Source organism: Amblyomma americanum, chromosome 1 (genome assembly GCF_052857255.1).
Source record: "Amblyomma americanum isolate KBUSLIRL-KWMA chromosome 1, ASM5285725v1, whole genome shotgun sequence".
NCBI lineage: Eukaryota > Metazoa > Arthropoda > Arachnida > Ixodida > Ixodidae > Amblyomma > Amblyomma americanum.
Window position 1 is genome coordinate 122,809,618 of NC_135497.1, and position 14,315 is coordinate 122,823,932.

General features: G+C 48.2%; 1 protein-coding gene across 1 annotated transcript; it reads left to right on the top strand.

The window, feature by feature from the left end:
• Positions 1-3,409: 3,409 nt before the first annotated feature.
• Positions 3,410-13,962, top strand: ringer (tubulin polymerization-promoting protein ringmaker). Its single transcript, XM_077646735.1, has 4 exons — positions 3,410-3,790; positions 6,137-6,354; positions 9,567-9,699; positions 12,783-13,962. The coding sequence occupies exons 1-4, from the start codon at positions 3,470-3,472 to the stop codon at positions 12,963-12,965; spliced, it is 855 nt and encodes a 284-aa protein (XP_077502861.1). The 5' UTR covers positions 3,410-3,469; the 3' UTR covers positions 12,966-13,962.
• Positions 13,963-14,315: the final 353 nt, after the last annotated feature.

Here is a 14,315-nt window from a genome sequence, read left to right on the forward strand (position 1 = left end):
TCCTCGAGACTCGCTATACACTGCTGGTATACGTTAAACTGATGTCTGACCTGCCTCCGAGTTATTTCAGGCACTCCTTAAAAACGGTAGCGAGTCAATGAATGTGTCGATGCACTCATGATGGTGATCTCACTCTGCGCGAGACCTTCACGAAGAAGAAAAAAAAACAATACAGAGGGCACTAAGACCGCTTACCTGCTTTGAATGAGAAAAAGCATTGTCTCATTGTGAGCTCTGTTGCGCAGTTCATTAAAGATTCCGTGCTTTCTAATAACACACCTACTCATTAGAATACAGTCGCAAGCAAACGCATACACTAGGTTCACATTTATTCGTCAAGAAGTGACGTGGTTTTGTGGCCTATGGGTTGCTTGCTAGCCACGCAATCTGAAGGACCTTGGCTCGATTCCCCGCACCTTCGGAAGAAAATAATTTCTTTGCTGTAGACGTCACTATCTTATGGTCTACTGCTGACGTCGTGCGAGAGCAATGTGACGTCACTGAAGAATTTTCTGCCGCGGACGGCGGCTTTATTTATTTATTTATTTATTTATTTATTTATTTATTTATTTATTTGTTTGTTTGTTTATTCACACTATCAATATTAACTCGGACCCAGATATGGGTGGGCATTGAAACAAACAACGACATGCCAAAATACACAAAGTCGTACATCTGACATCCGGTGTGCTGTTGTGAGCAAAACGCAATCAGCACGCGCACACGCAAATATATGTCGGCGGCCAGAGTTGGACAATCACAGCAGCATCATTAGCTTGTTTTTTTGTACACTTCTAGACGGGATCGAAACTGTTCGCGATTTGGGGATATAACAACATGCTAATGTGATATATAAGGCTTTCGCCTTGATGATATCCTCCGTCTTGATGCAAGCGACATATTACCAGTGGACATTTTCAATTACCGGCGTAGGTTAGAGATGTTTTCAACTGCATCCCGCCCCACTACCAACCACGCCAAGTCCCTAAACCCAAAAGAACTGTAGCGCGACCAAGACGAACACAAGACAGAGGCACTAGTCCTGTGTGCCTCTGTCTTGTGTTCGTCTTGGTCGCGCTACAATTCTTTTGTTACAGTATGCACCATCTAGCCCAACAAAAAGTTCTTCTAATCCCTAAACCCGAGTCCCTAAAGGAAGGGGGGAAGGGGGTTGCAGGCCCGCCCGCTGCGTGCTACGGGCTACGCACTGTGTCGACAAACCAACGTCATTCCTGCTCTTTCGTCGGTCGGACAGGGGATAGCTATTGTCGCTAAGTCGCATTGTTCAAAGCACACGCCGTTGAAACGCGCATGCTTTCGATCGAGACGCCCAGGCGGCGGCCGCATAGTAAACACGCGCGCAGAGGCGGCGACCGGTTTCCCGCGGCGTGTACGCACACAGTCGTGATCCGAGCGACGCCTCGAGGGCGTCGCGGCTCGTGACGTCTGGCCGCGGTGGCCTCGGAGCCGGCCGTCGTGATTCACGAATCGCAGGGCGCGACCCACCAGGTGTCTGCTGTCTTCCTCTCCTCCCTCTGCGTTCTCCTCCTTTATTTTTCAACGCGATACGTCTGGCGGAAGTTTGCCCAGCGTATGACCGTCTCGTTGGTCACTGTCGTTACTGTCCGGCTATGGATTGGCCGGAAATGAACGCAAACAAGTGAAACGGGAAAGAATGTGGGAATGCATCGAGCGAAGAACGAGAAGGAAGCGTGGGAATATCTGACAGGCCTGCTGGCTGCTGTCGCTCTTCCCTCGAGCAAACAAATATGCAAGGACATAAATGACGGGAACGTGGCGCTTCAGTCTTGAGCATACTGACGGCCGCAGAAAGCAAAACTGCGTGTTTTCACCTTCATCAAGCCTGTACGCGGAAATCTTCTTCTTGGTCACAACAAAATATATATATATATATATATATATATATATATATATATATATATATATATATATATATATATATAAGTTAAATGAAATGAGGGGCCCGTTTGACAAATTTATGAAGGGAGCTGTTAGCTCCCTTCATAAATATATATATATATATATATATATATATATATATATATATATATATATATATATATATATATATATATATATATATATATATATATATATATATATATATATATATATATATATATATATATATATATATATATATATATATATATATATATATATATATATAATCAAGATCCATCAGATTTGAAGCCCAAGGTGTCGAGCACCCTGGAGGTTTGCACAGCTTCGACAGTGATGACCATATTTACGCCGTCACTGACCACATCTGGCTCGCTGCTGCCAGGATTCACTCCAACGAAGAGTCGCAGTTCATTGCGGGCCACGGCACGGCAAACCAGGAAAACGCCTGGTCTTTTGTAGGGAATCCCGTACCGCCAATTTCGTTAAAGCACGCTCTGTTGCAGCGCAAGTAGGTCGTGCGGAAAAGCCTACTCAAACAGGACACAGCGTGAGGTGGTGCTCATTACTTCAGCCGTTTGGCATGTATTCCGAAAGTGCCGAAATGAACGAGGTATAGCGACGGCAACATGGTCATTAATTCCGGCCCAACAGTTTAGAAACGTGAAGCAAATAGAGTGAAGTCTGAAAATTAAATAAAAAAGTGAAGCTCGAAAAGAAGTCTTGTGAAGTTGGGAACTAAATTTGTAAATCCTGGAGTCTTACTACATCCTTCCTCGGAACAAGAAAGTAAGGCTTCGGAAGGGAGGGGCCCCGAGTCACCGCTCAGAGCTCAGGTAACGCAACTACGTTTGCTGCGTACGCCGCAAAAGGCCTTGTAATAACGGTAGCTAAACTATGTGGAGCTTTTCTCCCGCTCGTTTCTCTCGACTAATTTCATCCCTCGTGTCACGCAAGTCGTGCTCAGATGTTGGGCGTGATAGCACATTTGTGTGGAACTGAGACGACGAGACGAGCGTGACAGAGGCGTAATTACGGCGGCCCTGGCCTCGTCCACCAATCGAAATTTGCCCGGCTAACCGGTGCAACCAAACGCTCTCGCCTGCGCCAGCTCTCCTTGAATCGGGCCCGCCGTCCGAAAGACGAAGGAGGAGGAAGCGGAAAGCGAGGCGACGCGAAGACGCACGACACGACCGCGAAAGGCGTGCTGTAGAAGGGAAGAGCGGAGGGGGGAGGTTCGTTTTGAACATTCAAGTGTGAAAAACGCGTTTGCATACATCGCACGGCCATGCGTCTTCATAGACGGCGATACGGACGATAGGAGCTCAGTGGCTGGGTGGCCCGCCATCGATGCTCCGCGTGCCTTTCTCGACGAGTGGTCCGCGAGTGGAGGATCAGCTCGTGCGTGGAGACAGCGAGCGACCCAGGGCGGCGTCTACCGCGGGCGCTGCGAGTCTCCGAAGCGGCCAGTGCGCAGCTGGGCCGCCGTCACCGCAGCCGGCCGGGACAGACTCTGTGGGCCTCCGGGTCGTTGACGGGTCAAGCGATGAGCAAGCTGCGCAAGAGCGACGCGGTGGCCGGCAGGCGTGACTCGCGTCGCATGCAAGTGCTCATGGTGGAGGACTTCGACGTGCCGCCGCCGTCGGCCGAGGACGACAGCTGCCGCCGCCGGGACAACGGCGCCTCGGACTCGGACGTCGAGAACTGCTCGGACGTGGCCGACGAGCGGCCCTGCAGGTCGAGCATCGACGACGACGTGCACTGGCCCCTGGGCGTGCTCCAGGAGCAGTTCCAGATCCTCCAGGAGCGCATCGTGGACGAAGTGCGGAGGGTGATGAGGGAAGAGTTCTACGAGATGCGCATGTCCGTGAGTATATGCACCAAATGAATGCACGCGCAACCGCTCCTTGGCACCCGGCAGTCTGCTCTCAAGTTTTGGGACCAAGCACGGACAAACGCCGGCCCGAAGAAATCACGAGAGTCGTCGTAGCCGCCTCCAGCGTCTTGTAAACTGAATTCCACTATCGACGCTGCCGCGCAAGTGTAGAGCTTAAGCGAGTGAAAAGGTTGTCACAAGGCACTGCACTGAAACAAATTGGGCAACACGAATAAGGCTTTCCAGACATCCCGCTTAAATATGCGAGTCAGTTTAAACGTCAGCGCCCAGTTTTTTTTTTTCAATGTTACGATAGCTCGTCAGTTTTACATATTCCAGCAGGAAATCGTGCAAGCAAGAAAAAAAACTGCAGGTCTCGAGTGTCTGCCTTGTCAGCTGCGCGGACAACTCCTGACCAGTACGGTATATGCATATACGCGCACTTGCCACTGCGAGCGCCACTTTCATAGCGCTAACATAGACGTAAACATGATAATCTGATTATCTTGTATCTGATTATCTTATATATATATATATATATATATATATATATATATATATATATATATATATATATATATATATATATATATATATATATATATATATATATATATATATATATATATATATATATATATATATATATATATATATATATATCCTGTCGTCCACGGGCAGCCAGAATTTTGGATTGCAAGAAAGGCTTACGCCCCCACCTTTTTTTTTTTGCACGTTACATCCGCGTATCCTTCATGCCCAAATCTGTGACTATACTGATATCGTTGCCATAGCATGCATAGTGAATGGGCAAGAGCAGCCGTCATGTGATATCCGCCGGTTAACTAACTACTGTTAGTAAAATGCAAGGTTGAAAGCAAACGCTCGCTGGACGTCGATGGCGATGGGCACTGACCACGCTCGCATCTGCACTTCCATAAAGCGTTTCCTTTCAGTATTCTCGTCGTGAAAACACTGCGCGTGAAGAATCCTCACATGCGTAATCCCATTTGCCCGTTACGAACTTGTATTACGCGACGCTTAGAAGAAACATGAAAAATGAATAAAGCAATTAATGAGGCGAGACCAAGCACGAGACGCTCTAATGCAGGCCGTACTCCACCTTACCTTCCCTCGATGACAATGTAATGTGCACTTTGGAGACTGTTTTTCTTGCTCATTTACCCGTCTGAACACGTCACTGCTGAGTGAAAGCGTGTTCTGTTCACGCTGTTCAAAACAGACAAGAAATGGAGCACTCGTGTGAAGGCCTGAAGAATGACGCCTATTGTTCCTTGTGCGCATAATGACGTCTACTGTGACGTCTGTGGAAAAGCGTTTTGCTTTTAACTCTCTTCAAACAACGCGGTGTAGAGTATAGGGGCCACGACCTCAGGTCATTGTCCAACGGTGCGAGGTGAGCGGGTATGAGTAATATCGAGAGTCGTGGCCCCAGTGTCGCGTCACCTTGCGAGTCTAAAGAAGTCCTGAAAAATGTGTTTTTGTCGTGTTGGGTATGGGGATTGGCAGTTCACAAGTAACCAAAATTAGCCCACTGCAACAGTCTGCGGAAGTATTATTCTTAGCAATGAAAACATCCAATCGAGACACGCATCTATGCGCAGCTATGGACTTTATAGCCGGGACTGACGGTGAGAGGACCCCTAGACTTCTGTGCAAAAGGCTATGTCATGAGGTCGAGAATAAGGTCGCTATGTGCCAACGCTAAAGCGTAAACTGCGTCTCGCCAGTGCTTGTTACCTAACCCAAACTGGACAGTAGGGATAGTTAGTACGCATTCGAGGCCGAGAAGTGTAAAGAAGAGGAAGAGGAGACAAAGAAAACGAAGATTAGTTTGCGCCATCTTGGTTCGTCTCCTCTGGCGCTCTTTGACCATGAATGCTTGTCATCTTTCGGGACGTCCATCGTCGGGCGCACGGCCCAAATTGGTAAGTGTGACAGTCTAGTTAATAGCACGTCGCCTTACCATCTCCGAAAAAAAATCGCATAGTAATTAAGCGCTAAAAGGCTGAAATAATCTGGGGCACGTAAAACTGGAATGAACTGGGACAGGAACTGCACGGGGCAAGAAATGAATTGGCACAAGGCAGAAAGGGGGCCCAGCATGGTGATGTTTCGAGTGAGCCAGTTGTCAGTTTCTACCGCGTTCTGTCTAGCGATGTCCTTCCGGCACGCCAGCGAAGCGGAGCCGATATTCCGGAGTCCCGCCGGGCGGTGACCACGCCCGCGGGCGGTCGCGCTCATGTATGTTGCCGCGCGTACGCCCAGTGCATTAGCGTGTCGTTCAAACGGTCTCCCCTCCCGTTGGGTGCGCAGATGGCGACGCCGCCGGAATCGCCCGCGCCGGGCTCGCCGGTGCCGCCGACGTCATTCGACGGACAGTTCAAGGCGTTCGCCAAGTTTGGCGACAGTAAGAGCACCGGTGACGCCATCACGCTCTCCAACAGCGACAAGTGGTTCAAGCAGGCCAAGGTCATCGACGGCAAGAAGATCACCACCACTGACACCGGCATCTACTTCAAGCAGGTCGCCAAGTGAGTGGGAGTGTCCCGGCAAAGCCTGCGCAGGTTCAGGCGAAATGTTTTCTAGAAAAATCGGCGGTGCTGGTGCTGCGTGCGTGCGTGAAGCTGCGGTTGGTGCTGCGTCCAATTTGCTTGCGATACATAATTAAGGGCCCGCTGTAGCCATGGCGGCGGATGCCACGGTGATGTGTACGAGCCACAACATTACCTTAATTTCTTGCAGCACTTTCAAATGGCACCATCGCTATTACGTTTTGGCAGGTTCAGTTCTTAAAGGGACTATGAAACCCAGTATGAAGTGAGCCCAAATTGCACCAGACTGCCTTTTATGTACAGCAGTAAGAAACAAATATTTCTGCACAAACAGAGCCTTGTTAAGCGAGTAAGAGCTGCGAGAACGTCAGTTACTCATGGTGCATTTTCCCTCACTAATAATAATAATAATAATAATAATAATAATAATAATAATAATAATAATAATAATAATAATAATAATAATAATAATAATAATAATAATAATAATAATAATAATAATAATAATAATAATATAATAATAATTAGTTCTTTGGGGAAAGGAAATGGCGCAGTATCTGTCTCATATATCGTTGGACACCTTAACCGCGCCGTATGGGAAGAGATAAAGGAGGGAGTGAAAGAAGAGAGAAAGAAAGGAAGAGGTGCCCGTAGTGGAGGGCTCCGGAATAATTTCGACCACCTGGGGATCTTTAACGTGCACTGACATCGCACAGCACACGGGCGCCTTAGCGTTCCGCCTCCATCGAAACGCAGCCGCCGCGGTCGGGTTCGAACCCGGGAACTCCGGATCAGTAGTCGAGCGCCCTAACCACTGAGCCACCGCGGCGGGTTCCCCTCACTACGCGTGATGACGATTTTGGGACGAGCAAGTTCGTTGAGCGTTGTAGAGAGCAAGAAGTAACACTCGGGCGTTAAACATACTGTGTAGGTTGGCGCCACTTTGGTGGTGATGTTTAAGTAATGGAATGCAAACCACAAAAAGCACGTAAACGACGAAAAACAATTAAGTCGCGTGGGTTCGTGACATAACGACTGATTTCAAGGATTTGACCTCTAAAGCGCAAAATACAAATTAATTAAATGCATTTTAATTTCCTTGGGTAACTTGAAAGGCAGCTTTGCGCGCTAAACAAACGTGGAGACAAATTCCGAGCGTCACAAATAAGCATTTAGCCCTTTGAAACAGAGTCCTGAGGAGCTTACAGTTCCGAAAAAGTAGGTCGAACTCGCACGCAAAATTCCCGCAACGAATTCCCTCAAGAAATTCCCGCAAGGAGTTCCCGTTAGGAAGTTATAGCTTTGGAATTTTAAATTTGCTGTGCGGAAATAAATGCAATTGCGTGTCAGCTTTACCTAATATCTGTAACATATCCATGGCGACATGGTATAGAACTAGCGGCAAGGCCAGAACTTTTTTTCGGCTGGAGCAAACAATTTTTTTGTCTCGTGAGGAACAGGTTTGCAGGGGAAGCTGCTTGCTATATACCTTACGGGACCGGCCGCTTTCGAGGGGAATGTGGTGGAGACTTCCGCCCGCTCAGCGTCACTATGGATGCGTCCCTGGTTAGAATTAACGATGGATTTCGCCAAAGCGACAACGATTACCAAAACTGCTGCTTCACTTGATCTGGTACTCAAAGTCGGTTGCCGACCTGCCGTTCAGTGACCTTGGATACGAGCGACTTTTAAACGTAATGCTGCCGACAGAACGGCACAAAACAGCTGTCTTGTTGTTTTATGTACAGCCGAGTTTTCGGCGAAACAACCACTGCTTTGTCAACAACAAAGCAGTAACCTGCGAGAATGGAGTGTAATAAGAAGCATGCAGCCGAAACCATACGCTTTGGCGTGAGTAATAAAACGCCAACCTTTCGCTCTCGCCGAAGGTTGAAGGAGGGAGAGCAGCCCGTCCCTCTCCTCTATGAGTGCACATATCCCGAGGTCCACCTCAACCACGTGACCATAGGCGGCCCGTTATCGAGAGCGGCCAGTGGGCTATACATAGTCCTCGGACAGCAGGTGGGGATTTTTGGTCACGACGTACTACGACGCCGACACTATCGCCATTTGCCCCAGAGATTGTTCATACAGACGTCACTGCAAAAGTGGCAGCCCTCTGTCTCTTTGAAAAGCATACGCCTGAAACTGCGTGCTAGTGATCACGTGGGGTCCTTTCGGTTCGTGAAACTATCAAGGTGCGTGAAGGTGCCGCTGGCCAAATAGCTGTCGACCATTCGAAAATACACACGTGCTCGTAGAAAAACTAGACAGTGAGGGTCGTCGAACAGTATACCGTGAATGGTAGGTGTGGTTCAGCTGTACTGTTTAAGCAGATTTCTGTGCAACAAAAATTCACAAGGAGACCTATTTGCATTACGTGCTTGCAATGTGGCAGCATTCGAAGCTGTTGATGCGTTTGCCGGGCGTGACTGCTGGGCCTTTTGAGACCCACCAGTTGTTCTTCCCGCGCAATGCTCTTCCCGTACACCACCTGCCACGGTTGGCAGACGGCTGGTGTCGGCATCTGACATGTGGGAAGTATGTGACCTCCCCCCCGATGATGCTTCTAGTGCTGTCACATTAATAAGTTTTTCACTCCACGTTTCAGGTGCACCGCGTTACTTATGTAGTACACTTTTGCAGAAATTCATACCAGCCGCCGCGGTGGTTCAGTGGTTGTACTGCCTGGCTGCTGCGCCGAAAAAAAGCGGGTTCGATACCATCGATGGAGGCGAAATGTAGAGGCCCGTACACTGTGCGATGACAGTGCTTTTAAAGAAGCCCAGCTGGTCTAAATCATCCGGAGCCCTCCACTACGATGTTCCTCACAGCCCGAGTCACTTTGAGATGTTAAACCTCATAAAACGAAAAACTAAACAAAATTTATGCCACCCCTCGGTGCAACAATGATTGTGCTGGTCTCGATCAGATCACCCTTGTGAAAAGCGTGCCGACTGCACGTGGTCGAAGGGAAGGTTTGCTTTGAATGTGTGCGATATACAGGTGGTGAAACTATATCTCTGGGAGTACGCATACTCTGCTATAATATGTGAGAGACGTAGCCTCAGTCTCGTCGTTGTCCCCACTGCACGTGCTCGCTGAAAGTGCTTTCCGCAGTGCTGGAACAAGCACGCTGATCTGTGCTCCTCTGTGCACGCCGACCGCCCTGCATGGCCACCCGGGGGCAGGACGAAGAAGGCCCTGAACCTGAAAGAGTACCAGCAGTTCCTGGAGGTGATAGGGAAAAACAAGAAGGTGGAGGTGGAAGAAATCAAGGACAAGCTGAGCACGTGCGGCCCACCGGCCACTACGCGCACCACGGTGAGGAGCCCCCCCCCCCCCCCCCCCTTTCCCCTACCCGTGGCATATGCACGCCTGCTAGACCAGCCAACGAAGTGCGCTCGCACCTGCATGTTCCGATAAAAAAATTACATCCTAGGCAGAAAAAATAAAAAAAAACAACTGCAGGCGGGAAAGCACGACGGTTTCCGAAGTTTAACTTTTATTTGCGTGAGGGCCTGTTCTTAATTTTGTCTCACTACTTTCACGCAACGCGACGGAAGTTCGGGCTGCAATGTCACTTGATCGGGGGGCGGATTCGCACAGTGGCTTGCGAGTAAGCAATGGCTCGTGGCTAAGCTAGCTGGCATCCGCGTGCTGTGTTAGTCAAAGTGGTGAGCGATATGACAGCTAAGGCGATGGCCATGCGGTCAGGAACCGTTCTGACATGTTAAAGCACTTGCGATCTCGGCAATAGATTATATGACGCCTGATATGCGCACATTTTAGAGGTGAAATATAAAGCGAAACATTCTACTCAGAACAAATATTTCACGCAAAGCACTCAACTATTTCGTATATTTAACGAAGTTAATCGCAAAATGATACGAAAATTTAAATACAGGCAGCTTTAACGCCAATGCATTCAGCAGGCGCCCTTTGGCTGGCAAAAATTTTATTATGGAAGAAAAGCAAAAGAGACTACAGCGTGAAAGAATGGTAGCTGCAATGTTTAAACCTAAACGTTGAAGTAAAGAAAAAGGTAAGAAAAATCGAAGTGTCGCCAGTCTGCACGCGAACTCATAAAGACATGGGCGTTGCCCTGTTGAATGCGTAAGACGGTGACTATAGCTGGCGGGTAGCAATACGAGGTGTGTCATAGCCTCCACGGTGTTAACTGAAGAACTGCAGCTGACGTGAAATATCTGCAACAGGGACCCTTTTGGAGTTACATGCGAAGTCTGAACCGCAGTAGAATGGACAGTTTACCGTAATCCAATTGCTGCTTACGAATTAGGCTTTTTTTTTTTTAGCGAAGCTCCTTCATGTGCAATGCCAGAAAAAGAGAACAAAGTTGTGATGACTGATAAGTATGTCAAAATTCGTTAAATACCTTTTGGAAAATTCTGACAGCTGCTACTGTTGCACGCAGTTCACTGCATCAGTAAACGCCACTTATTTATGCAAAAGTCTATTTTCTGTTTGGCAGCAGGTGGCGAATAGTATCGCCACGTACACGCCGGTGGCCTGGTCTTCTCCGATCTGAAATGACTGGAAAATGGGTCTCTGACCCCATCCTGAGTAGACCAATTAGAACACATTGTGCCATGATGCTCTTTGGCCACAACTGCCCTTGCGCCATTGAAAACAAAATCATCGTGGGGTACAACTCATGACATGGAAGCCGCACCAGACCACAAGAAATATGCCCTATTTCTGCCTGCTCTTTGCTACAGCTAATCAAATTTCGCTAAACCACTTGCTACTGAGTTTGCTAAGCGCCTCTTTCAATGTAACGTACAGGATGTTTCACCTGACCTTTGCCAAGCTTTAAAAAACTACCATGTGCTGTGCAGATGTTCTAGCAGGGTTGTAAGCAGTCGTCTTGACCAAGTCAGCATAACTTTTCAATGTGCCTGATTTGCTAACTAACCAAGATAAATTATCTTATTGGCCCAATGTTTAGGGGAATCCCCCAAGGTGGAGTAGATTTCTAATAAGGGAGTCATTATTAGTATCCACCCAAGCGCAGCCATACTATACGTCTACAATGGAAAGCTTTCTTTTGTAGCTGCATGGCTGCGCTTGGGTAGATGCTAACGAGTAATTACTCCCTAAATACACTAGCTTACTTTTTATAGTTACCTTCAGGTTAAAGTTTTCAGTGTGAAACTTGGAGAATGCTGAGAAATGCTTATTTCAAGAAAAAGAATCACCCTGAACATACCTGGATGAAAACAGCTGAAATGGGCTTTTCTCAACATATGCGATACATTTTAATTAAAAGGTTCAAGCTAACGTTAACCACTGAAAAGTAAAATAATTTATCTTGGTTAATTAGCGAATGAGGCGCGTTTAATTGCTGACCTGCTCAAGATGACCGCTTACAATCGCGCACAATTCGAATCTTCGTACAGCGCACTGTCTTTTTTTTTTTTTTAACTCGGAACAGTTTGGCTGAGACGCCCTCTATAAGGTGATCGGCTCTGCTGTCTGGTCAAGAACGCATAAAGGCGGAGGGCTATGTGCATGCTAGTCGCTCCGAGTGTGTTTCAATTAAGGAAGCGCTGACAAAACTCAGATTCGGAGAGAGAACGTGAAACGGAAAAGATTCGGAAAAGGAAGAAGAGTAAAATAAATGGTGTCAATTTCATCATCTTTAGAGACTGGTTGATTAAGTTCAGTGCTTTCGGTGGTTTCTCGATACTTACCCATATATATCAAGCTTATCTAGCCGAACGAACAAACAGGTCTACATAGTAACGCGAATTTGAAGACGCTTATTTTGTTTGCGGTTTTCAAATTAACAGAACCCAAAACCTGCCACTCTTATTCGTGAAACTGCAGCACGCAAGAACGGGTCGAACATTTTGAGTTATTTTTCCCTTATTTTCATGCACTTAGAGTAATATCCGCCACGTATCGCCCTCATATCACCGCAAGACTAGGATATAAAAAACAATAGTTGAAACGAGGTGCCTGCAGTTTATGGCAAGCGCGTTTCAGACGTCGAAAGGCTCTGTGGAAGGCTTCGTCACGGAACGACGAAGTCGCAGTGTTGTTCGTCTGTGACCGTGATTTGCATTTCAGTTCGCTAGGGCGCAGCAGGTGGTTACAATAAGTCTTCGTTCCTCTGTCGCCTCAAGGCATGCATCGGCGATTCTGGCCGGAATTAATAAAGCTCCTAGTTGGGCTAGTTAGTTAGACTCCGTATGTCGTGTGGTAGCAGCGACGCTAAATACCGAACACAGGAGGAGCGCACTGACACGAGACATGCGCTCGGGCGTTGAAGCGCAGATACATTGTCTAGTGAGAAAGCGTTCCTCTGCCCAGTCTTTCCGCCGTGCCACATTGTGGCGCCGCGCAGCGTCACTCACGAGGCGCGTGCGTGCAACCCCTCGCAGCCGGTAGCCACGGGCGGCGCCGTGGCTCGGCTAACGGACCACACCAAGTACACGGGCACCCACAAGCAGCGCTTCGACGAGGCCGGCAAGGGTCGGGGCAAGGAGGGCCGCCAGGACGTCGCCGCCGACTCCGGCTACGTGAGCGGCTACAAGGACGAGGGCAACTACAACAAGACCCACTGAAGGCGTCCGCCAGGCTTCGCGGAGGGCCAGGGGCGCAGGCGGCGTCCCGGCACGCTGCGTCGCCTGTCCGCTTGTCCACAAGCCTACCTGCGCGCCTCTCGCATCACGCGCCCTGTCCCGCGACGCACACGACGCCATTTCGCTTCTTTTATTTTTGTTTGTCTTGAAACTGTGATTCACGCTTATTGGGCCTCAGCAGTTCGGTGCAGGGATCAGCGTAGCGCTCACCGCATGCATCGGCTGACAAGAAACCCCAGCCTTGCCCGGAAAGGTTACCGAGGGGCGCATTTTCTCAAAAGCGGTCAAGTGATATGACAAAGCTGCACTGGTGCACTCGGCGTAAGCACAGAAGCCAGACTGAATGCGGAATGCGCCGGGAAAGGTCACAGTCTTACAAGGTGCCGAAAGTTATACTTTACGCTTTAGTAGTTCATCGACCTGGAGCGACAGATAACTTTCTTTGGTTAGGCGACTTCGTACTCTCTTTGGGGAAATGTAGGCCCGAGAACTACTCTGCAGCTTTTGTCCGGCGCACGACTGTCAGCTGAATTAAAGGAAAACGCTTTCAGCACAAGGCACTTTGCGTGTTGATGCCCGCATCATCGTCTCCTTTACCAAGCAGTGAATGAAGCCGCTGCCCCGTGTCTACTTGCTGTGTCGCAACCGCTAAATTCTGCGAGCAGACGCCTGCCAATGCTTGCAACCTGTGGTCTCACTTTCTGAAAGGTCGCGAGTTAGGTTAACGAAAGTTGGTAACCTAGTGTGCACACCAGGCTGTTCTCTGTAAACGCAAATGATTTGAACGAAGGCAGTATTCCTGAATCGCTAGAGAAACAGACTGTCGATACATAGCACCTTTTTGATACTTCAGCGTTTTCTGTCCTATATTAGAAAAACATCAGCCATTTTGCTACGCGCATTCATGCAGCAAACATCTCTTGTTGCCAAACTGAGCCACGCCCTGTAGATGTCATCGGCAAGGCAAAAGAAAAAACAACAACACTTGGATGCAATTTTTTTGGGCGTGGGTTGAGCGTGCTTCCTTCCATAACTGCCTATCTGCAATTTCAGAAAGTGGGAACCTATAGCTTTCAATTCGAGTCTCGTTCGTTCATTGACAGCTGTCTATGGTGTCAATGTTTCTCTCGGTAGCAGGCTGTTGCACAGGGTGGGTTAGCATCATTTTTTTTCTGTACATCACAACTACGCTAAGTCGGGATTACACGGTGACACCACACATAAGATTTTTATACGAAGCTCTTACAACCGACGTACATCCCCATTCGGTGTTTCTTCAAGCTGTGTAATTTTATTGTTGTCGCTGTAGTGTTCAATAAAAAGTGAAGTGTA